The sequence below is a fragment of the Papilio xuthus genome, unplaced genomic scaffold (assembly GCF_000836235.2).
Source record: "Papilio xuthus unplaced genomic scaffold, Pxut_1.1 DF826159.1, whole genome shotgun sequence".
Lineage (NCBI taxonomy): Eukaryota > Metazoa > Arthropoda > Insecta > Lepidoptera > Papilionidae > Papilio > Papilio xuthus.
Window position 1 is genome coordinate 2695841 of NW_013532490.1, and position 26917 is coordinate 2722757.

At 34.0% G+C, this 26917-nt stretch overlaps 1 protein-coding gene across 1 annotated transcript; it reads right to left on the reverse strand.

Moving 5' to 3' along the window:
* On the reverse strand, positions 1–26716 carry LOC106123107 (uncharacterized). The gene is made up of 8 exons (XM_013319241.1): positions 26495–26716; positions 7006–7170; positions 4977–5093; positions 3520–3616; positions 3250–3359; positions 2957–3064; positions 892–993; positions 1–573 (listed from the first exon to the last, which is right to left on the reverse strand). The coding sequence occupies exons 2-8, from the start codon at positions 7167–7169 to the stop codon at positions 438–440; spliced, it is 834 nt and encodes a 277-aa protein (XP_013174695.1). The 5' UTR covers position 7170; positions 26495–26716; the 3' UTR covers positions 1–437.
* Between the last annotated feature and the right edge of the window lie 201 nt (positions 26717–26917).

Below are 26917 nucleotides of genomic sequence, written 5' to 3' on the forward strand. Positions count from 1 at the left end.
TTCGTTAACGTCATAGAAATTGACGATAAATTGATAATATTGTCATATTTAATTTTATTGTCCTTTACGGAAGATCCACACTAAGATTACACGTCCGCAGCCTAATGCATTGGATTACAAACAACTTTGATTCTAAATCTTAAATCTATAAAAATACAATGCGATTGTTTATAAAGGGATTAAAAAGATCGCATAACTAGAGAAAACCTCAGCTAGGTTATGTAAATATAAAAAATATTGTCAACGCTCAGAAGCTCGCAAGGATTAAAGAGGATCGTTTACGAAGCGAAAGCTTAATAAGGATATGCTTCCGATATGGCCATTTCATACTGATAAGAATTAAAGCCTGCTGAATTGTACATTTATGAGGTTGTCCCTCGGAATTTTCTAGAAGTGTCTAGAGCGTAGTCGTTTCGGTTAACGGGCGCGAGCAGAGTTCAGTAGACGTAGGGGATGAACTCGGGAGTGGGGTAGTCGAAATAGGGGTGGTAAAAGGTGCGACGCACTGGGGGCAGCATTACGTCGGAGTAGCGAGAGAACTGCGACACCTGACGACTACCCATTGGAGGTTTCCTGGAATAAAAAAGTAAGTTTAACAGTGAACCACACTAACAAACTCATATCATAAATTTGAAATAAAAAAAATACTCTTCGTCGTCAGAAATTACTCGTCACCTTCCATTTTATAAGGAACTCAATATGGTTGTTATAAAAAATTAAATATTGGAGGTGGGGGAATATGTGGTGAGGCAGGGGACTATTATGAGTACAGTAGCATTAGTGCCAAGATGTATGAATGTGAAACATTATAATTTGCGGTTTATCATGCTTTGAAAGAAGGTACTAATATCCCTAAGCCACACACAAAATTCTTAGTAATACGTGACATACTTGGAATGGCGACCGCCGTTCTCGTCCGGGGTATAGTCCTGCAGAGGCTGCAGGCCTCGGGGCTCGGTCTCTCCGTAGCTTCCATAAACGTAGTCATCATTTCTAAAACAAAACAGAATATGAACACCTAATTGTTAAAACAACAGAAGAATTCTAAGCACGGAAAAACTTCACACGGCTACTTCTGTTGTACCCAATATGCGTATTTAGTCGATTTGATTTCCAATTTCTCAGTAATTCTTTAAGTCTTATGTAACCACGGGATTCCACTATCAAAATATTGTAAAAAATATATTGTCATCGCACTCATTTCCTTTGGATAAACAGAGATAACTATATTTATATGATTTGTTAACTTTTACGAATCTCCGTACTTCATTATTTGTTCTTTAACCATGAGTTTCTGAGACTTAAATCTCTTTATAAAAACATATTGTTTTAAGCGGTGGTTTTGTTTTCAGAAACCCACGATAAGTTAGGTTACAAGTCTAATACATACTAGAAGTCGTCGACTCTTCCTTAATGTGTACTCTAATTTGTTATTTTTTCGTTTCATATAAATAGTTGTCAAGAATGAACATTTAGCGTACAATCGATCGATCATACGCCGAATACTTATTCAATTTGTTATTCCGGTAAGCTACTTCAAATTCACTCGATTGTAAACGATTGATGGAAAAATAACCTAAGAAATGGTGTAGAAAATACCTCTCTTATTGTTGGTTTCTGAGACTAAAATCTCTGCATAAAATACTAGCTGTCGCCTACGACTCTGTCCGCACGGAATAAAAAAAATATTATTTAGTAGCCTATGTGTTCTTGTTCTACATCCATGCCAAATTTCTTCCCATTCTTTTTCTCTAATAAGGAGAGGATAGGAAGTGGAAGTGGACTTACCGGATGAGAGGATGCATGGAAAGGGAAAATATTTTCTTTCTGTGCATCCTTTCCTCCGTCTATTAAAGGTAGGCAACGCATATGCAATTGCGTATGTCTATGGGCAACGGTCACTTCACTATTTCAACGATTTCAGGTGGCCGCTCACTCGTTTGCCATTTTATGATATAAAAAAGGTAATAAGTATATTTTAAAAATGTTTTATAATTTTAAACTATTATTTTGTTGAAAGTTGCCATTTTCAAAGATGAATCTTAAATAATAGAATTATTATTTACATGTTCGTAATTAATTAATTAAATTAACTATTTTTAAAAGCATGAAACCTTACATAATTTTATTTATAAGGAATATTGTACTATTATACTTTGACCTTAATGTCGTTTATAAATAGATTTTATGTAAAAAATTAAGTAGGCCGTCTGGTCCCCAAGCACGCCCTTACATTTATAATTTTTTTTAATATAATTTTATCGTGTTCGTGACATTAATTTTTATTATTTGAAAGAAGTCCTTCATCGTCCTTATTGTGAAAGTTGCCAACAACTTTTAATTTAAATTTATTAGAAATATAATTAACTAAAATACATAAATGTAGGAATTATACGGTCTTATTATCAAGTCCAATCCAAGAAAAAATGGGTCTTGATAGACAGACGGACAACAAAGTGATCCAATAAGGCATCCATTTTTTCCTTTCGAGGTACGGAACCCTAAAAACAGTTCGTTTTTAATAAAATTTATTTTTAATAATCTGTCAAAAATCGCTACATAAGTTAAGAAAAATTTATTTATGTAAATACTTTTTTATTTGAAGAAGATTCATATAAAAAATAAATGCTATTTAACCCTATCTGTATTTTATGATTTAAGAGTTAATACGTTAGCTGCCATGTCGGACTATATGTCCGACAAGCTGATGTTTCAATCAGGCCGTGTCGGACTATGTATCAGACAAGCCATACTTCCACTAGACTCCTCGCTGTGGCTTGTCGAACGGTTTTTAATCGAATTGTTGTATACAGTGTGATCCGCAAGGCCCCATAAAGCTCATAAACAGCGGGTCATTTTTTTTCGTTTTTCGAAAAATCATTTTGGCAGCTAACGTGTTAAGTCACATTATGACGCTGGGTATTATACTAGATATGACAGTTTACATGTTACTTACCCACGGCCAGAAGTAAGGTCCTTGATCTCTTGCTTTTGTTCAGTTTCATATTTCCTCTGCAGCTCCCGGACGTGTTCCTGTCTGATCAGTTTCTTCAGCGCCTCAAATCTAAGAGATATTTACTAATATTATTCTAAATTACATTTATATTACTATGTAATATATGAAATCTTTAGGCTGTTGTCAGAAAAGGAGATACAAAATAAAGTACGATCTGATATCATTCGATAGTAGTCTTTTTTGGACTGGCTAATCCGGCAATAACTTTTTTTTAAATCAATCGATGTCATTACCGGTCTCGTTGCGGAGGCACCATGAATGAAGGCTGTCCGCGGGGACGAGAGGGGCCGGGGTAGCGCAGGATCTTGCCCGAGGAATGGGGCACGTTCAACATTCCGAACATCTGGAACAAACATATAAAGTTACCTTTCACAAAATTCATTTTCATTCATAAATTTACGAACTTTATTACGATCAAAGTTTTAATAAATTCAGATGTGGTATTACTATAGAATATAGTTTGTAAACTATGAGAAATTTATGCTAAAATAGTTGTATTTTACCTCATCATAATCAGGTGTGCGCACAACATTCGGTGGGGCTTTGGTGACAACTCGGCCGTAAGCCTCTCGCGGCATCGCCTGATACTGGTATCTGAACCTATAACAAATGCAGCGAATTAAAAACTACTCACAATGTGCCTTATTAACCATAGATTTAGAAACTAGACTGTAGACTAGACTAGAACTGTTTTCTATTTTGCAAAGTGGCAAAGAAGCAAAAGGCCACATGAATTTGCCGAAATGCCGAAACGCTAGATGCCCATAGACATCCGCAATAGCAAATACGTTGCCTACCTTTAATCTACGGAGGAAGAGACGCATACAAGAATATTACCCTAACTATTCGAACTTTGATTCAATAAATCTATTTCCAATAGAAGCAAATTAGTTATATCCTAGCTGTCGCCCACGATACCGTCAGCGCGGAATTTAAACAAAAACTTAATTAGCAGCCTATGTGTTCTTCCAGACTATGTTCTATTCTTCTTCTTCTGTGTTCTATGTTCTATATCTATGCCAAATTTTAGCGAGATTTGTTCAGCCGTCCCGAAGATTCTTTCAAACAAACATCCATCGAAACACTCGCATTTATAATATTAATAAGATTGCGTTTTATGTATAGCATTTGTCGTGATTTACCTTAGATTGTAGAACTAAGAAAAGATCAGGAATCTTTACAAGTTTTATGAAAAAGAATAAAGTTCTATATAAATACTATAACAAAGCGTTCTAATTTTATATACAGTCGGGAAATGCTTTACGAAGGACTCTGATTTTAATACTCTTTGCATTGCAACAATGTGGCTATTGTTAGGCGCGTTGTATTCACGCCTACGAAATACTTCGCCTATAGCTATGTGCCGCTACACCAAATGAATGAAATCTTTTAACGAAATAAGACAAAGTGAACGTTGATTTGTAAGAAATGAATATTTTACCAAATGAATAGAATAGGTAGTCGAATGTCAAAAGGAAATTAAGACATTATAAAAAAGGAGTTTTTTTTCAATGATTCGTATTTTTGTTATTATTTCATGGCTTTGTAATACATTTTATTATGTATAGTTTTTAATGATTTAGAATGTTGCGAGCTGTTGCCCGCGACTCCGTCCGCAGAATTAAAACAAACGTAATTAGTTGCCTATGTGTTCTTCCAGGCTATGTTCTACATCTATGCCAAATTTCATCGGGATGTAAGCAGCCGTTTTGGAACCACCTTCATCATCCATCCTTCTAAATATTCCCATTTATTATTTAGTAAAATTTACAGAATTTTCTAACGAAATTATCATTTTTACAGTCAATTTGGGTCTAACAAAACTTATTATAATTTCTCTTCATCGAGTTAGCACTTATTGTTCACGTCATGCCAGAAAATATACAATATGCAACTGTGATTCTCATTCGAATATGAGATCCCCAACTATTGTTTCGTTTCCAACTCGAACTCGACTCACCTAGGCGCAGCTCTGGGCATGGCGGTGTACACTGGCCACTCGTTGTACATCAGCGGATCTCTGTAGGTGCTAACCTCGTTCATTATCTCCGGCGCTCGCGCCTGTCTCTTTGAAAACCTGCGTGAAAAAAAGTTTATAAATATAAAGGTGGCATTGAAATTATTCCAGGATTTGATGCGGCTTGAAGTGTAGTCTATTTAATCTTAGTTTAGTTTTTTGATTAATTAATTTCTAATCTGTTTATGTTTTACCATGTATGTAGTCTTTTAAGTGATATTAATCGTACAATTTATTTATATAAATATTAGAATTTAAGTTACGAGACAAGTTTTGATTTTCTTTATTAAAAAAAATAATCATATACAATATTTTCGAGTCAAAATTGTTTGGAAGAAAATCCGACACTGTGCCGGTGTACTGGCGCAACGCTAGCCTTATTAAAATATCAAAGTTTATGTCCCCTGACTAATCAAACTGACACTTGACTTGGTAACGAAAGCGCGCCATTCGCGCCAAAGGATTCTAACTAATAATGTCTAAAAAATGTACTTAATTTATCCAGTTTTAATTAAAAAGCTACGAAAACAATGTACATTTTAAAATACTATTGTAGTTGGTTAAATGTTTGATAATTATTATAATTTTATGCATATTGTTCGATCGTTTAACGAAATAAAGCGGTTAAGAGCATGACGAGGACATTATGTAAATTGAGTTTGTTTTAGAGTACAAAATACACGTGTTACCGCTTTTTCTGGCAATAAGTGTACATGTTTAAAGAATAGCTTATGTTGATTTTTATGAATGTGTCATGTAATTATATACATTTAATTTTCAAATATTACTACGAAATTCATATTTATTCAAAAAAATAAAGTTTTAAAAAATCTCCTTATTTTGAACTGATTCAAATCTTAACACACTAATCTTTGGTTTCTGAGACCAAAATATATCGTCCCCTGTATAAAAGATATCGTCATCCCTCTAATTATTCACAGACAGAGAGAGACGACAAGAGGCATTTACAGCTTCATCGAGCTTGAGGTAACCGGACGTAGAAGGCGCTCAGTCTCAGTCTCAACCTCGTTTAAATCTTACTAAACTAGGAGGCTCTTTCAAGAGCCTCAGACTGTTACTTCAGGCTATTACAGAGCCCAGAGATAACATGTTTTATATAGAGATTTTGTTTCAGTACGATAAACATTGTATTAGCTTCTTGTCTTTTGCCGTAAATGAAAGATGAAAAAAAATATTCCTTTTTCATGTTGGGTTCAACACAATAGCTATTATGTCAGCCTGTCACGAACGATAAGACTTAATGACAGTCTTCTTAATAACTTAATGAAAGCTCACAAATAATTGAAGGAAAGCAATGACATGTAACAAAGGAAAAAACCTTCCAGTTTTTTTTTGTTTTTAACTGAGATAATGTTCTTGGATACTATAGCTTTTTATGTCCAATTTATTTCATTTTGAAACATAATAACTATGATATTTTATCGACACTTTATACACATTTAAATCGGTCTATAAGTTTAGACTGAACTTGGTTTTTCGAGATCAAAATCCCCATTTAAAACATATTGTTATCTCTGTTTTGTTAATAATAATGAAAGGGATGCCGATATGTTTTATACAGAGATTTTGGTTTCAGAAACCATCGTTAAATTCTTTAAGAGAGTTTAAACATATTTATTCTCTTGTCAGTCACACAAGAGACACCCGCGGCCACTTGAAATCGTTGAAATAGCGAAGCGACCGTTGCCCATAGACATACGTAATTTCATATGCGTTGCCTACCTTTAATCGACGGAGAAGAGGATGCACAGAAAGAAAATATTTTCCTTTCCCATGCATCCTTTCATCCGAAAAGTCCAATTCCGCTTCCCATTCTTTCCTTATAAAAAAGGGTGGGACGGGAAAGAGGACTAAAATTAGGTCACCTGTGCATATTGTAATTTTTTTATTTTCAATGAGTGGTGAGATAATTTTTATGTAGAAATGTGTCGGTAGCGGAATCGTTACATACCTCCACATAGCTTTCAGTTGATCGCAAGTCGGTTCATCTGGCTTAGTAATATCGCGATCTCGGGCGCGGGGACGCGGCGACAGTACCGCGTCTTGGTCGATCCTCTGCGATAGCACCCCACCTAGCAGCGCCAACACGCACCACGCACGCCACACTGACCACATCCTGACAACAAATGAAATTAAACATAATTAAAATTTACTAGAAATCAGACCGTTTTATAAATACACTAGCTGTCGCCCGCAACTGTGTCCGGGTGGTATAAAAAGAAACAGCACATATACTATGTGTTGTTCCCGACAATGTTCCATTTCTATGTCAATTTTCATTGAGATCCGTTGATCCATTTTGGAGATACTTTCAAACAAACATCCATCCTTATAAACATTTGTATTTATAATACTTATTCATTTATTAACCCTATTCTTAATATATTACATTTCATAAAAAAAAAATAAAAAAAAAACAAAATATGTTATAGTAAAAATAGAGCACCACAGCTGCGGAGTCCCATGACTCAAACAATCAGTGGTCAGGGCTGCAGAGACAGGAACCTTTTCACGATGCGTGCGGTTTCTAGGATAACTGCCTTTTGTATCAGAGCCTTTTGTATGCAGGGTCCTTAATCCAACTGTTTAGCGAGAGCTTCTTGAGATGTTGGTCGAAACTCTTTGCTATCATATTAGTAAGGTGTGCTATTTATAATATTAGTAAGATGTAATGGCGACGTTCATAAATAATTTAGTAGTTTATTAGTTACGTTTTCCTAATCTTCGAAATGATACAAGAACTCTTTCTCAAAGATTATTGAAAATACAGCAGGATTATTAGGTAAAAAACTTACCTATTATATTTGCCAATTAAAAGAAATCCATTTGATTTTCTATACACTATTGCAATTTGCGTAATAATGCAACTTAGATGACACTATTTCGTCTATATAAAATTGTCTGAAATGTTTTCTGTGCGGATATTTACAACTGAATAGAATCGATCTGAAAAGGGCGTGAAGGATTGAAGCTAGCGGCCCATGTCAACAAATTTCGTCCGGTACGCTACGAACGTTCGGCCACAACTGAATCTGACTTTGTTGATTTTATTCGCATCGCGTATTTTTATTGATATACTACAAGCAATACGCTTTATCTTTAGAAGAGAAATGAACAAAAAAAAAACTAGAATAAAAATCCATACGAATCCCACTTTACTATACTGGAACAATGCTAATCACATTTTAAAAATCTTGAAGTTATTTAGACTGTAGGATGTCAAAATTATACATAAATTTTACTTTATTAATTAAGAGACAAGAGAAAAAATAAAGTACGTCATAGCGTCTTTTTTAAAGTTAAGGCGTACGAAGTCGGAAGCGACCAATAGCATGGTCTGGCAATCGATCCATCCGGCGAAAAAAGTTACATTTCTACAGATATCTTAAGATGTAACTCTTTTCGTAGGATGTGTCGAAATTCCAAGAAAAAACAACACCAATTTCAGAAAGACGAAAAAATATAATTTACATTGTTAACCGTTACTTAGCCGTGGCGTTCTGAGACGAAAATCCCCGATTAAACATATTGTTACCTCTACTTTGTCAAAAATTACAGGGATGACTATATGTTTTATATATAGATTTCGTTCTCGGAAACCTACGGTTAGTATAACAACTTCATTACATATTCTACAGTAAATTTTATATCCTGAAACTGTGTAATACAGGACATTAAGTGCGGCTTCCCAACATTTACGATTATAGAAGTTTACTGCCCCAACGGTAAGGGTTGAAACATATGTTAGACAACTAAATTCCTTTCCTTTTGACTTAATTATAATTCAGTCGTTATATACTAATGGTCTTAAATATGTTGCGAATCTAAGCTAGGTATTTTCACCTTTATCCGAAGCACATAATCCGTAAATATCGATTTTAGAATATTTGTTGGAAAATCCAATTATAACTCAAAAATTCGTGGAATAAGTTTATATTAAGAAATAACATTGTAAGATTTGATATATAAACACGGCTAAACACTCACGTATATACGTCCGGTGGCGGCACCGACTAGTAGACCTAAGAGCGCAGGCGCGCAGTGAGCGACGGGCCGCATCCGCGAAATAATACCAGTACCACTCATCCTGATGAAGGGCCCCCGATGGGGTCGAAACTAGTCGGTGCCGCCACCGGACGTATATACGTGAGTGTTTAGCCGTGTTTATATATCAGTTTAGTATAATGTCTCAAGAAAGTTTGAATAATTTAATTGTAAGATTTATAATCTTAAACACATAACAATACTAATTCGCTCTGGTTTAACGAGGTTGACTAAGGCCCTAGTCACCCTTAACTTTGGGATAGGCTCCGAGTCTTTCACTGAGGACCTATAGTGAGCTGATGATATAAACATGACAAATATTATTTTTTTTAATCTTAAAAATAAGTAAAGTTTTGATTAAATAGTCTACGAAAGAGAAATAATAATAAATCTAGTTTGATATTTAATCGAAGTTCATTGAACCGCTGTAAATGTAGTCGGGGCAGACTCACGTCCAGCCACGGCAAGCGTGAAATTAAGGTTGGCTATTTTTAGGTTTACATTGTAAGAAACCACTTCGGATCTAGGTATTGAATAGTGTACCTATATGTATTAGTCGATATAAGAGCGTCAGTGGCTCATGGGTCAAGCACTTGACTTGCAACCTGCAAGTCCTGGGTTCGAATCCCCGCCATGTATCAATGTGTTTTTCGATTTCTGATTTACATATGTACATTGATCCGACGTTCTTACGGTGAACGAAAACATCGTAATGCAAACTGCACATATGTGAGAAGAAATTCAAAGATATGTGTGAAGTCAACCAACCAGCACTTGGTCAGCGTGGTTGCCTATGGCCTAATCACCCTTAACTTAGGGTAGGCTCCGAGCCCCTCGGTGGGGACGTATAGTGAGCTGATGATGATGATGTATTAGTAAAAGTATTTCTTGTGATCCTGTTTATTTATTACTAACTGTCGCCCGCGAATTCATCCGCGCGAAATTAAACAAAATCTAGCCTATCTAAAAATATAAGCTATAACGCCTAAGGATAGTGTAGCTTATCAACAGTGAAAGAAATTTTCAAATCAGTTCTATAGTTTCGATACCTATTCAATGCAAATCTTTTCTGTTTATAATATTAGTAAAATATACGCAGTTATTACATGTCAAATGGTTATTTTGATCCAGTCACTCTTTTAAAACAAGTTTACAAGATAGGCTGAAATAAGTGTAGATTTGGATGAAGATATATTTAAGTATCTTTTTATAAAAGTATTGCGAATTACATAATTAATAAGCTATTTAAATTAAACTTATTCCGCCCTGTTTCTCTATGTACAGTATAGTGCCGGCACACATGGATGCACATTTATGTAATCGGCACCGACTTTAATTGAATGCGGACATAAATGCTGATTACCAACAATAGTTTGAAGCTAAGCTAAGCTAGCACTCGGAGAATATCGGGCCTAAAGCTATTGTTGCTTGATTGATAAATTCAAACAGCTTCTCGCTTAAGCTATAAATCCATCATAAGCTTTATGTATGAATTAATTCCAGAACAATAAACCCGCATATTCTCAGTACTATCAGATTAATTGCAGATTAAACTTTGCCTCGAGATATTTTGGATATTCGAGTATGTTTGTGGTTGGATGTTAAATGGAATTCGGAGTTAAATAATTTTAGGTACGAAGAAATAGGTGTGTGTATACCATAAATTTCTATTAAGAAGCGCTCATAATTAATGGTATAGGCAGGGTTTATAATGATTTTTACTATTATAAAGATGAATTAAAAAAAATACGAAATCCTACCAGATATTACTTGCAATCTTACTTCTTACTAATAATATAAATGAGAAAGTTTAGATGTTTGTTATAAGGTATCTCTGTAACGGGTCAACGGATTTTGATGAAATTTGGCACAGTCGTAGAATATAGCCTTGGAGAACACATAGGCTACTCATTAAGTTTTATAATTGTGCACGGACGGAGTCGCGGGCTTGTCATTGTTTAAGGATGTACTGAATCTAAAATTAATTTTATAAATCTACATATGTTTTGTGTAATATCGATAAAATAAATAAAATTAACAAACAAATATCTCAAGTTAATTTATTAAAGGCAGAATTCGTTTAAAGTAATTTGTTTTAGTAAATTACACAAGCTTTCGTTAAGTTGTAACTTGAAATCCTCTTAACGTCTCTCCTCGCAACAATTTACACACGCGCGAGTTACGTGATGAAAGCTTAATAACTTAGAAACGTTTAGGTTTACTTTTACCTGCTGTGAATACAACAATTCTAACGTAGTATTAAAATGCGAACAGTTTCAAAGTAAATTAAACCTTACTTCTTTCTATATTATTATAATACAATATTATGCGAATGTTTAGATGGATGGATGGATGTTTGTTTGAAAGTATCTCCAAAACAGCTGAACAGATCTCTATGAAATTTGGTAAACATATAGAACATAGTCTGGAAGAACACATAGGCTATTAATTAACTGTTGAAATCCGTTCAGCTGTTTTAGACATACCTTTAAACAAACATCCATCCATCCATCTAAACATTCGCATTTATAATTTTAGTAAGATAGTATATATCATCAGCTCACTCCCCACTGAGGGGCTCGGAGCCTACCCTATTATATATACTCTATTATATATATTACGAGTGACTAGGCCATAGTCTACCACGCTGGCCCAGTGCGGGTTGGTTGACTTCACACATATCTTTGAATTTCTTCTCAGATATGTGCAGGTTGCATCACGATGTTTTCCTTCACCGTATGAACTTCGGATAAATGTACATATGTTATAATCTAAAAACATATTGGTACATGGCGGGATTCGAACCCAGGACCTGCAGCTTGCAATTCAAGTGCTTAAACCCCTGAGCCACCGACGCTCTACCGACCGACCGAGTAAAATAGTAAATAGTAAGATTAGTAAGCTATATTATAAAAGCGAAAGTTTAGATTTATGGATGGATATTTGTTAGTTAATTCCAAAACGGCCCAAAGGATCTGAATTAAATTACATAGAGATAGAGCTTGAAATAACGCGTTGGTTAGTAAGTTCTTTTTCCAATTCCGCGCGTACAAAATTCCTGGCAAAAGCTAGTATACATGCATTTTAAATGAACGCCAGACCTAGACAAATGATATATGGATTCCTTTACGCAACAGTACACTGGAAAATATATATTATTCTTTATCTCATATCTTATAAAAGAAATATGAAGGAAAAATGTTGCTCCTAACGTAGAAATATAGAGTATGTAACTCATTTTATAAACTCGTTTTATATTTGCTTTGATAAATAACTAAATAGTTTAAAATTAAGTAAAACTAAATAAATTGTTGTATTAAATCTAAGTTATAAGGAAAATAAATCTTACTCTTCTTCTTCTTCTTCTTTCTCAGCCGTAAGTCTCTCTTACTCTTACTAATCTTATATCTTTAAATGAGCAATTCTTATATAAAATATAAAATTGGAATCTCGGAATCGGCTCCAACGATTTTCATAAAATTTAGTATATAAGGGGTTTCGGGACCGATAAATCGATCTAGCTAGGAATAATTTTTAGAAAAGTTCTAGTATATTTATAATATTTATTTTTAAAAACACTTGAACTAAATTCGTAGTTTATACCAATCTCAAATCGGTGGGTAGATTGAATTTCATATCAGATTATTGTAGTCGTTTGTTAAACCAAATATCTGGCATTTCGCCAACGCTATTTATAACTTGACCGAAATTATAACACGCTGACCGACTAAGTGGGACAATGTGAGCTTGGAACAGATCTACTCAATGAAAATACGTTTCCTAACATCATTACTACATATACTAGCTGTCGCCCGTGACTCCGTTCGTACGGAATTAAAAAAAATATTAGTAGCCTATGTGTTCTTCAGACAATTTTCTGCATCTATGCGAAATTTCAGCGATATTCATGCAGCCATTCTGGAGATACCTTCTAATAAACATTCATCCAAACGTTCGCATTTATAATATTAGTTAGAGTTAGATTATTATGCTATACTAGCTGTCGCCCGCGACTCCGTTCGCGCCGGGTTAAAACATAGATAGTAGCCGATTCCTAGACCTACTGTATATGCATATAAAATTTTCTTATAATCAGTCAAGTCGCGAGAAGTATGGTAACTAACATTGTGACACGAGCATTTTATATATAAGATTTTTATATAGTAGTGATGTTCAAAAAGGGTTATGTAATTTCCGTTATGTTCCCGAGATTGAACGGATTGACTGATAGTAGGTGTCATTCGATTCGGTTTTTTCACTGAGCTTATATTATGGAGATACTCAGTAGGACATCTTATATTTTTAAATTACAAACTACTCCACTCTGAGACGTCCTGCCATTAAGGTAGATCCTTAATGTAGATATCCAACACTCAAACTAACTCACTATTAGTATAATTACATTTTTAATTAAGAATCTGTCAGAAATAATTGTATAAAACTCAGCTCAGAAGCGTTAATGGCCTCGAAAGTGTACTCAAAGTGTTCTAAAACACTTATGCAATAAGCTTAGACGTAAACTTTATCCACCTTGTTCCGAGTTCGCAACTCCCTCAGCAATTCTATTAACAAGTAATTAAGGCGCCGGTAGACGGAGGAAGCAATCAACTTGGAACAACACTACGTGATTCAAACACGAATCATTAAAATCAATCCTTGCCATTTTTTATTTAAAGATCTGTCTTTAATTATAATTAATTGCTTTTAAGTATTAATGTTACAGTAAAAATAATTTAAAAGAATGTCATAATAGCTTTAATATAATCACATAAAACCAAATGGTAATAGAGCCTTAAATTCTTTGATACAATTACAGAATTGAATTGACTACTAAGTAAAAATACTTTTATTTTTGACGTAAGCACATATAGTTTCTTTAGTATTTGCTAACAACATAAGTAAAGAAGGTATAGGTTCAGCTTGAGATAGACTTGAAGATTGTATTGCGTCACATTCTGTGCATTCCATTTATGCAACAGGCAACTGAGTAAAGTGAGACTTTTCTTCTAAAACATTACCATTTTAAGGATTTATTATTGACTGTCGTCCGCGACTGAGTCCGCGCGTTAATTAAAAAAAAAACTATTAGTCGCAGCGTAAAGTAATATAGCCTAAAATCTTCCTCTATAAATGGACTATGCAACAAAAAAATAATTTTTCAAATCGGACCAGTAGTTCCTGAGATTAACGCGTTTAAACAAACAAACTCTTTCGTTTTATCATATTAGTATAAATAGATATTCTGTTTCTACTGTTTTTTTTATTGACAAAACTGAGTTTATATTGTCGTGGTTTCGTGAAGTTTGAAAGTTCCATTTAATACTTTGACTATACAGTTTCAATATTTTATAATATTAAAATATTTATTACAAACCACATCAAATAAAAACTTTATAGATCAAAAACAAGGTTACAACGGTTAACATAAATTTTGATGAAAGAACAATTTCAGTCAAGAACTTTGTGTGGGCGTTGAAATATTTGTAGACATTACTGAGCAAAAATTTAATAATCCGCTGAGGTCTTGGCTGCCTTTAATTTATACAAATGTTCTGAATTCGTCACATAATTGTCCTTAGAAATACCTTGGCTTATCCCTAATACTTTTTAATTTAAAAGTAACCAAAATAAAGGAAGAAATCAGTCTTAAATAAGATTTTTAACATTCCAAGCAAATATCTATAAAATGTATTAAAGTTTCTCGCTCTCTATCTCTTTTGCGCACATTTCTTTTCTCTCTCTAAAACTAAAAGTGATACTGTATTAATTGGGCTGCATAGTTTTTCTTTTTCTAAATATATCATAAGGTGGCAAACGAGCGAGCGGCCACCTGAAATCGCTGAAATAGCGAAGTGACCGTTGCCCACAGACATACGCAATTACACATGCGTTGCCTACCTTTAATCGACGGAGGAGATACACAGAAAGAAAATATTTTCCCTTTCCATGCATCCTCTCATCTGGAAACTCATCTCGTTTGATTAAATAATGTATTAAATATTGTATTATTAATATTTAAAATAACTTCACGTCATAGAAATCTGGATTATATAACGTATATTATGTAATATCGTATACTCTACATTGTATATAGCTATCATTGTCACCACTTGTTCGACATATCACAAAGTTATGTTCTACAGAGTTACCTATTATATGGGATGTCACAATATGACTTGTATATTTCCTGAACATACATTATACCTGGACATTTCCGACTAGCTGTCGCCCGCGAATCCGTCTGCGCGGAATTAAAAAAAACTTTATAAGTACCTTATGTGTTCCTCTAGAAATCAGTTTGAGTCGTGCCGTAAACGTTTGTATTTATAATATTAATAAGAATATATATGTTTTAAGGAATAGAAATAATACTTTGTCCCATATTGCGACATGACATATAGTTCAGGAGATATGTAAAAAGTATCTGAAAAGGGACTAAGACACATGACTACCTTTCTCTTCATAGAAACTAAATGTAAGTATAACATCGAACCGATTTTAAAAATTATTCCCTCAATAGAAAAAATGATTTCAAGCACAGCCGGACTGCTACGTAATGACAGTCGCGCGATGAAACACTACGTGGTAAAAGGCTGTTAATATTGTTAACAAAGGCATGGATTTATGACTACCCACGCGTTCCGATAAAACCTTTCGTGAACGATTTATTGTTTCCAGTTAAATATAAATTATTTTGTAACTAAATTATTTTAATTTTAAAAATTTATTATGTATTATATATTGGTTTAATAATTTAGAATTTATTAATAACTAGTGGTCGCCCGTGGCTCTGTCCGAGAGGAATTAAAAAAAGAATTAGGAGCCTATGTATTCTTCCAGACTATATTCTATATGTGTGCGAAATTGTATTGAGATCCGTTCAGCCGTTCTAGAGATCCATCCATCCAAACATTCGCATTTATAATATTACTACGATTCAGATTAACAATCCCATAATGTAACATAAAATATAACAAGTAGTTTTATTCAAGACTAACTCTTTGCCGTAACTCCGACCGCGCGATATTTGTTTTTTTAATGAATATCATATTTTAACACTTAAAAATCATTAAAAATAGGTCTAACCGTTCTTGAGTTACAAATAGTGTAATACGACTTTTATTTAGATTAGCAACACGCTCCATCATCAACAATGGTAAATTACTAGACATTAAAAATATAACCAAAGTTACGTTAATATGCTAAGAAATATAATCTGTTTAGTAAATAGTTTTTTGGACTATTCGGAACTAACAAATATTCAATCTATACTAATATTATAAAGCGGAAGAGTTTGTTTGTTTAAACGGGTTAATGCCATAAACTACTGGTCCGATTTCAAAAATATTTTTTTTGTTGGCTAGTCCCTTTATAGGCCAAGTCAAGGCTCACAAAGGGCTGTAAAGCTAGAAAAAGAAGAAGTCCCTTTATAGAGGAAGGCTTTAGGCTATATAACATTACGCTACCAATATTTTTTTTAATTCCGCGCGGACGGTGTCGCGGGCGACAGCTAGTCTTACAATAAAATATCGTTGGCTTAACTTCATTCGACTGTGATATTTGTTGAAAAGGGAGTACTCAAAGTAACGAAGTCTTTTCTAAAAATAGACCCTTGTGTCTAGTGCCTTCAGGGGGTAGGGTGGGGTTTATGTCCTCCAACACTTCAATAACGAGTGACGTTTTCAGAAAACTTTTTTTTTTTACTTAGTAAAATTCATCGTGGATTTTAATAATGGCTAAAAGATGACATTAATATGCAAAAAGCTTTTGTCAAAGTTTATTTTAGAACGTCAGTAATTTATTATGAAAATAAGTACCACTCTATAAATTGACAAAAGTATGGATTGGGAGTCCGAATAAAAAAAATCTAAAGTTGGAACTTTGCAAAACAAAAATAACAATAAAATAATTAATTCATTCATTTATTCATTTTTTAACTTATCAGCGTAGCTTGTAGCAATCTCCGTAGCAGTCATGTAGCGTAACTATTTTCGTAGACCCTAGCACGAATCTCGTAGCATAGGTTACAACGAAGACTAGCTAGCTTAATTTCTGTTTAATTACATCGTGTGAGTTGATTTGAGATTGAATAAAATTTTCTTGTCATATAAAAATATTTTCGTAGTCACTATTTTTTTATAAGTTGGCAAACTAGCATCTGGCCAGATGAATTCGCCGAAATAGCGAAGCAATCTCTGCCAATAGACATCTACAATTGCAGATGCATTACATACCTTTAATTTAATGAGTACACACACCAAAAATTCATACATTTTAGTATTTATTAAGTAGAATAAGATTATACATAAAACATTGTTTTCATAAATTAGTTTCAGGCACAAAATAGATAGTCCTTTGACCGCTTTGATACTTTGATCTACCTTTGACCGGATACCCTTTATATGAGAAGTGTTATTATTTTCATTAATAGAGGCTTTTAGGCAGAACCCTTCACTTGAAAGCTTTTAGCATAAGCATTTAACAAGGGAAGGGTACATCAATCTACCCTTCAGAATTAAATAGGTATATAATTATAATTTAATACAGTTCTAGTTCAAGTTCTAGAATCTTCGATACTCATTGAAGTTACTGAAAATTAGGCGACTTACAAAAATTAGTTAGCGTTACCTACCTACCAACAATTACCCACCCAGTTAGGTAACTAGCCAACCCAACTAGCTAGATAGCTAACAACATTAAAAAAAAAATTCATTATTAAATAATATTTCGTTGGACTTTAAAACATTTGTGTGTCGAAACTGTAAAATTCGTAGTAAAATTTCAGTTTACAGACAGTGGCGTACTTGTTGAAAGCTCTACTTAGCTGTTCCTAACTTACTCGAGAAATAAAAGCTTTTTCTTGTGGTTGTTAAAGTGTACAAAAATGTCTATCAACATATTACATTTTGTTGCTAACTGTCGCACGCAACTCCGACCGCGCGAATTAAAAAGAAAAAGATTTAAAAAATAGCCTATGTGTTCTTCTAGACTATATTCTAGATCAATGCCAAAATTTATTAAGATCCGTTGAAGCGTTCGGAGATACCTTCTAACAAACACATCGATCCATCCATCTAAACTTTCGCATTTATAATATTAGTAAGATTTTTAAGAAGCAAGAATAATTCTCTCACATATCCCAGATTAATACTTTTATATACTTTATTATTTAATTTTAATATACAAAGAGAATATGAAAATATAAATAAAAATTCTCATACAAAATATAATAGCTTTTTATATTTTGGTATATTAAGTTATGAGTTTTCGGTTATTAAATTTGTGAAGAGAGTATAAATAAATTGAATTACGGCTCATTGTTTCTCAAACATTCTTGGTTCGTATTGATTTTTCATTCGGTACGTTTGGCGTGGGTGTACTGTGAACGGGTAACAGATATATTTGTATTATTTAATAATATCAAATCCAATTGAGTATGAAAATAAGAGATAATGTTACGAAACGTATTATTCTAAGTTTATTTAAAGGGATAATATGTAAATTTTCAATACTTAACCTAAGGAATACTTAAGAATGATTATTGATTCAATTCTAATTTCTTCGAATTCGGGATTTGTATCCCGCCATTCGACTATTGTCGTAAACCATATCCTAACACAAGCCTAGAGCTTAGTTAGAATGGTAAAAGTAAATTTACAAAGAAATCTGCTAATATTTTAATATAAAAAAATCCTCAATATCGATGTGTCTGTTATGCCAACATGTGAATCGGACTTGCTATAAAACTTATACACATACATGCATTTTACAGACCGGCAGATTCCAGCCACACCATCCATCGACCATCTCGATACTTGGTAATCGACAACCGTAAGGTTTTCGCGAAACTTAGAGCCTCCCACAGCCGCGTTGCGGAGTGGTTTGTCCTCGGTAATATTTGCAAACCGCTACGACTAAGGGTCCTTCACGAAGCAAGCATATCACCATCTCAAAGGCCGGCAACGCATCAGCGGTTACTCTGATACTGCAGATGTCCATGAACGTCGATTAACACCCCGATGTTCTCGTTTGCCTCATTCACTACTTTATAAAAAAATACTAACGAAATTCCCCCTTACGAGCAAAAACAATAAGCAAATGTTTTTTGCCAAAGTATTCATGGACATATAATTTGAACACACGTAGAAATAATGTGTATGGAGAGTCATTATGATGTAGATAGGGATATTAATTGGCAATTTGTTCTCAGCGTCGCGATATAATGTTGTTAAAGTCTGAAATAATGCACTTATTTGGCCTTAACAAAGTTGCCAGCTTCGGGAGAGAGTAGCGTATCGAATATTTATAATGATGATATACTTTTTTCATGTTTTTTCTGTGAGGCATCATTTAACAGTTGTAGAAGCCAGCAACAAAAACATCATGTTTCTAATACTTTATCTTCTTCTGCTTTGTAATACGTAAGGTGACGACATGACATAGTTCCTTTCGTTTTTGTATGTAGTATAAGATTGTAAACGAGCAAACGATGACCTATTGGCCAAAATAGCGACTGGAACTCAAAAGTATTTTTATATGAAGATGCGTTGCCTACCTTGAAACGACAGATAAGGGAAAAGAAAGAGGATATTGCCTCTTTATAATCTGATCTCTCTTCTGCCAAATTTACATCCCCTTCTATATCTTGCTTACAACAAAAGGTAGGCACACTCATTAGTGTGGAATTTCTTCCACTTTTCGTGTTTCTCTTGTTTCTGGATCTGCGACTGAACGTATATAAACTACCGTTTTCCTTTTTAGTGCAGTAATAAAATTCTGTATTTAAGTCCTTAAAATTATCAGTAATAACTGAAAGGGTTACCATTATACTGAAAATATCAGTGAGTAAATAATTCCGTTTTTATTAAACAACACATAAATGTAATACGTTAAACAAATATGATCTTATATTTGAATATATTTTCGTGTCAACCCACGCGTTATGGAAATGTTAGCTGGAATCGCGTGGGACGTATCGCCGACGAAAATGGCTGCTATAAGTTCGCATTTGATTGTTAAATGTTACCGACGAATATGCCTACGTAACTTCGGCGAAATTCAATTTCAGAAAAGTCGACGCCTGACGCTTTTTATGATCAACAATGTATAGTTGAGGTGTATTTATTTTTATAACTACATTTTTCATTCAATATAGATGAAAGATAATAAAGGTATTTGAATAAAATAAATAAAAAAACCTATAAACTCTATAAACCAGAGACGTAAGAAACTTATTATTTTTGCTTTTTATTTTGTATTTCTTGTAATCATCTCATTTTTCATATCACCTTGATATTTTACTTATAAGAGCTCAGTGTAGTATCTTTATAGCTTTGAAAAAGTTTTGTCACGTTAAAGGTATTATATTTAGTTAAGACTTTTATTCATATGATTTAACTAGGTGTCGCCCGGAATTAAAACCAACTTAATTAGTATCCTAGTTCTTCCAGACTATGTTCTACATCTATACCAAATATCAGCGAAATCTATTTTTTTTATATTATAGGGTGGCAAACGAACAAGCGGCCACCTGAAATCGCTGAAATAGCGAAGTGACCGTTGCCCATAGACATACGCAATTGCATATGCGTTGCCTACCTTTAATCGACGGAGGGGATGCATACAAAAGAAAACATTTCCATGCATCCTCCCATCCGGAAAGTCCACTTCCACTTCCCATCCTTTCCAAAAAAAAAGGGTAGGAAGGGAAAGAGGACTAAATTAGGCCCCCGGGACGCACACTCCTCAGACGAAACGTGGAATTGCTTCCACTTGACGCCTGTCTTCTGTGTGGTCGTGATATTTCACCGGGCGAGCCAAGCCGATTCGTGCGAAGATGTTAAAGCGGGCTCTACCACTGTTAAAAAACCATGCCGCCATTCCGGTGATACCTTCAAACTAACGTTTATCCATCTGTCCAAACATTCGCATTTATAATATTAATAAGAAGTAAGATTATATTGAATATAGGTATATACATATTCAATTTATTTTGTTGAGAAAATAACGTTTAAGTTAAATGCGAATAAGTCAATTTAAATAATTTATTATATTCACTATATTTATTATATAAACAAGTATATAAAAGTATATAATACATTACCCTCTGCTATCATCGATCCATGAGGCTTATTAAGCCTTTGGGATAATGGATATTCCATTAGGTAACCGGCTGCTAAAACCTTCTACCGCCTTAATGTACCGTTAGCGTTGTTAGAGTAATTATATAGTCGTTTATTTTGTTAAATAAAAATACTAAAATATATAATACTCTCAATTATTACGAAGAAGGAATAAAAAAGGGAGCTATATTTTTCGCTCGTATATAACTTTGTTTTTACGTATGAGAATTTGGATGTAAGTAAATTAAATAGTGACGGTCTGAGGCCTAATGATTGGATTGATTTTGACGAGGGATAATAAGTCCTTCATCGGTACAAAGGACAGTTAGTGGACGTGTGAGATTAAACAGTGCAATTATTGAGAAGAACGAGTTCAAATCTCACTAGCAACAACTTTTTTTTTTTCATTGCTAAATCTTTTTTTATGATATCCAGTATATTTAATGATAAGAAAATGTTAAATATAACAATATTTATAATGTTAAATATAAAATTTAAAATCATAAAATCTTTGTTTTAAATCTCAGTCAATAGATGGCGCTATTTCATCTATTTCATCCTCAGTATTGCGGGTTTTTTTTTTAATCATAATGTGACAAACGAGCGAGCGGTCAACTGAAATCACTGAAATAGCGAAGGGACCGTTGCCCATAGAATCCGTTGCAGATGTGTTGCCTACCTTGTGGACGGACGGAGAGTAAATGGAAGGAGGAGGGGATGCACGGAAAGAGATTTTCCTAATATTGTTATCAGAAAGTTATAATGATAACCATTGTAGAAACTTTTAAAATGATTTAATACTTTTATTATATGTAGATCTTGAAAAGCATACACAGAGTGTCACTAAATTAATTTATAAGTCACATATGTATAGTTATAAATTCATAGTATTTACATAAGTATGGAGAGAGGCAGTTTGTAATATGACCTATTTGAAATCCCATTACGACTCAATTTCATTAAAGGCATCGTAATCCGAGCGCGTGAGTACATTTACAATTTATACGAGGAACTGCAAACGACCATCACTAATACTTATATTGTTAGACATTAGTTCAGTGAGTATTTTTAAACTGTGTTAATAAAACACATACGTAACTGAAAAATGCATTATGTTTGGTTTCTGAGCCTCTCTGTATAAAACGTATCATTCCTGTTATTAACTTTGACCAAACAGTAATTATACGTTTTGAAAGTAGATTTTGGTTTCAGAAGCCCACTGTTAGATTATATATTTAACTGGAGATCATGGATTGCCGATGTCTTATTAAAAATGTTCGTGTTAATTTTGGATTATTTGCAGACGTTGATGAAATTAGTAATTAATTCTTAACACAAAAAATAGGGATTGTTTATTAATAATATAATAAAAATTATATCAAGTTCAATAATACTTATTGATATTTAATTTATTATGATGTTTATAATTTAACAGTAATACCACGACCACACAGAAGACAGGCGTGAAGTGGAAGCAATTCCGTGTTTCGTCTGATGAGTGTGCGGCCCGGAGGCCTAATTTAGTCCTTTTTCCCATCCCACCTTTTTTCTTATAAGGAAAGGATGGAAAGTGGAAGTGGACTTTCCGGATGAGAGTATGCATGGAAAGGGAAGATATTTTCTTTCTGTGCATCCTATCCTCCGTCGATTAAAGGTAGGCAACGCATATGCAGTTACGTATGTCTATGGGCAACGTTAACTTCACTACTTCAGCGATTTCAAGTGGCCGCTCGCTCGTTTGCCACCTTATGATATAAAAAAAAAATGTTTTGATCATTAAGACTTTTCAAATTGTTTCCAATTTTGACTTTATAATGCCGGGTTCAGCAAGAGATAATACTCATATTAAGCCACAATGAACGATAAAATAAATAAAAACTTTCCATACTTATATCATAAAATGTAAAGTTGATTATTTGTCGGCAAACATTTAGTTCCGAGAGTCCACGACCGCGAACCCTTTTAATTTAATACGAACGACCGGTTTCATTTACCAACTGCGCCATTAAAATATGGAAAACGGAAACTTTGAACATTAACTGAAAATATTATTCAATAAAAAAAAAGTTATTTACGATGGAACTGTAAGTAGGTAAAGCAATAACTTAATAATATAAATTATAATCTAAATGGGATAAAGAACTTTGTTGGTTTTTTATACATTACTAACTGTCGGCCGCGACTCCGTCCGCGCAATTAAAGATAGATAGTAGCCGATTCTCAGACCTACTGGATATGTACATAAAATTTCCTAAAAATCAGTGAAGCCGTTTCGAAGGAGTATGGTAGCTAGCATTGTGACATGAGAATTTTATATATAAGACTAGCTGTCGCACGCGACTCCGTCCGCGCGGGATTAAAAATAGATGTTGGCCGATTCTCAGACCTACACAAAATTTCATGAGAATCGGTCAAGCCGTTTCGGAGGAGTATGGTAACTAACATTGTTACACGAGAATTTTATATATAAGATAAGGTTGAAAAGCGAGTTAACGGCCACGTGAATTCGCCAAAAAAGCGAAGCGACTGCTACCACTGCAGAGAATGTAATAAAATTTTGGTATGACGTTTTGAGACTGTTAAAATCAAAACGCTCTTCTTTTTAAATTAAACTTATTGTTTACGATATGACGTCTTTATTTTTTATTATTTAGACTGGCAATTATTTTTAAATCTTTTTTTATGATTTAACAAAAAGTCAACGTGTTTGTTTCGAGACGACTATTCTATAAATATTGCATAATATTGTTGTTTACAAAATTAATAAATACGACAAAATGCCATAAGTCAGTTTAATAAGATAATAATACAAGGTTTCATAATTCAGTCAACAATCTTCGACGTTAATTAAAAACGTAACAAATATTTAAATGGACCTTCGCTTAATATTCTTTGTTAGGTTTCGGTAGAATCGAGTTCTATAAATAACTTTACTTTTAATAAACGAGGGTTTCATATTTTATACGGAATAAATAATAATAATAAATTATTTTTATATCATGACGATTAATACATACGATTACATAACGATTAAATTGTTTAAACTTTCGCGAGATATTATAATAAAATAGCTGTGGCCTGCGACTTCATTCGCGCCGAATTAAAAAAAACTTAATAAGTAACCTATGAGTTCTTCTAGACTATGTTCTATATCTATGCCAAATTTGAACGAAATCCATACAGCCGTCCATCCGCCTCCATCCATCCATCTAAACTTTTTTAAATATAAGTAACATTAATTAGGAAAGGGTTAACTCACGTATGATCCGGTGACGGCACTGACTTTTAGGCCCCGTCGCGGGTCATACTTCAACCCGTCGGTGCCGTCACCGGACGATTATACGTCAGTTAAGCTGTTCCTAATTAATTTAATTGATACTTAACGATTAGTTTAAAGTTTTTCACTTAAGGGAGGTGAAGTGGGGATTTTGGGATTTATTTATCAAGGTCTCCTACCCCATCTAGATCTATCCATGTAGAGCTGCGCTTTCAGGGCATCCTGTTAGAATATTAAGTAAATAAATCCGTTGTCATAATCCGTTGGAATACAACGCGTTAGATTGACACGAGATGAGTCAATTATATTAAGAAAATTCTATATTTTAAGTTTATTGCGATCGATAATGTCAAGATAAGATTTTTTATTCCAACTTTGTGTCTTCTTTTTCAGATAATTGTAATGCAGACTTTTGTATTATAGATTTTTTTACGCTAGGGCATTTTTTTTTACTTAGTATCTTAAACGCACGGTCCTTTAAAGAGGGTTCTATATGTAGTAGGAGTATTTTTTTATATCATAAGGTGGGCAAACGAGCGAGCGGCCACCTGAAATCGCTGAAATAGCGAAGTGACCGTTGCCTATAGACATACGTAATTGCATATGCGTTGCCTGCCTACCTTTAATCGACGGAGGAGAGGATGCACAGAAAGAAAAGATCTTCCCTTCCCATGTATCCTCTCGTCCGGAAAGTCCACTTCCACTTCCCTTTCCTTATAAGGAAAAGGGTGTGAAGGGAAAGAGGACTAAATTATGCCTCCGGGACGCACACTCATCAGACGAAACGCGGAATTGCTTCCACTTCACGCCTTTCTTCTGTGTGGTCGTGGTATTTCACCGGGCGAGCCAGGCCAATTCGTGCGAAGATGTTAATGCGGGCTCTACCACTGTCAAACTGTACTTGATTGAGGACAAGATTCCATGTATTTAATTATCACGCCCGAGTTAATCTCAATATCACAGCTTCGCCTCCGCTGCTATAAATTCCAAAAAAAAACAAATCCAACACTTTAACAATGAATTAAAAGTTTTATTCGAAAAACGAAAACAAAAAACTGATCTTTCTGCGATTTGATACTATCAAATACAATAAAATGTCACATATTTTTTTATCCAACGGTTTTTATGAGCCCGACACTGACAGTATTTTCACGTTAACTAAATGAAATGAAAACCCGATACCGTTCGTTCTGTACTAACGACTTTTCAAAAATATTTTCAAAAAAAACAAATATTGATTTTTTAATCCTATTTTTTGAATTCTTTGGTGAAAGAAAAACCTTCAAAAGAAAAGTATTAAGTTTGGTAACTAAGAAGACACTTAGTGTAAGTTTAGTGAGTAATTTACTATGGGAATGTTAAAGTTATCGTTAAAAGTCTCCGAGTGCTGTAGTTCAATCTTATAAAAATGAGTGCTGACCCTCAAAAGGGTGAATTTGATGCGTATAGTCGATCCCCTGGGAGATTAATTATTTTTTCCGTGTTACCTTATCATTTGTAAATAATATAACCCCTGAATTCCATCATCATCATCAGCTCACAATACGTCCCCACCGAGGGGCTCGGAGCTTACCCTAAGTTAAGGGTGATTAGGCCATAGTCAACCACGCTGGCCAAGTGCGGGAATTCCATACGTTGATAAAATTAGTTTCCAATATAAAATGTTTCAATTTGACTCCGTATTTCAAATGGTTATTAAAACCACATATTTGTAATATAATTTTTACATTTTTAGGTATTAATTAATTAATTTAGCTTGTAATTAATTGATCAAGTTATAAATTATAATAAATGTGTATAAAATTTCATAATTATCTTACTTAACTATTTAAAAATGTCTACATAAAGATGCAAACATTATAAACATATGCTACATACATTGCACTAAAACTAAAGTATATAAACTTAATAAAAAAATACGCAACTGCTAAAAAAATTAAAAAACTACTTTAACAAATAAAGACAATAGTACTCGTAAAGTGAAATTAAGCACTCACCTGTTGGACAGTCCCCTGCGATACACTCGCCCAAGTATTCTTGATTTAAAATATCGATAATCGAATCGATTCTTCAATCTTTTTGAAATAAAATCGATTTTTTAATATCAATTTTTCGAGCCCCTTCGCTTGCTCTATCAAAAAGACATCGCTGACGTGGCGATCGTTGGATAAGGGCTAATTGTATTATCCGCTCCCGGCACACGTCCGGTCTGATTTGCGTCCGCGGTGCGACTGAAAATGTGGGCTGAAAAACAGGGCCTGTAGCTTCGCTGTGGCTACGTAGGTGTGGGCCGAGAGTGGGTGTAGAGTGGAAAGAGATGGCCTTATAGGATTCCTGTGTGTGCAACAAGGTACGAGTATAAAGCTCTAAGAGCCCTGCTCACGTATTCTCCGGCGGTAAAGAACTAGTAGGCGTTCGTA

Coding starts and splice junctions, on each gene's coding strand:
- LOC106123107 (XM_013319241.1), bottom strand. CDS start 7,169: ATGTGGTCAGTGTGGCGTGCGTGGTGCGTGTTGGCGCTGCTAGGTGGG. Junction 3,360..3,519: donor GCACACCTGATTATGATGAG/GTAAAATACAAC, acceptor TGTTTGTTCCAG/ATGTTCGGAATGTTGAACGT. Junction 574..891: donor AACGGCGGTCGCCATTCCAA/GTATGTCACGTA, acceptor TTTTTATTCCAG/GAAACCTCCAATGGGTAGTC.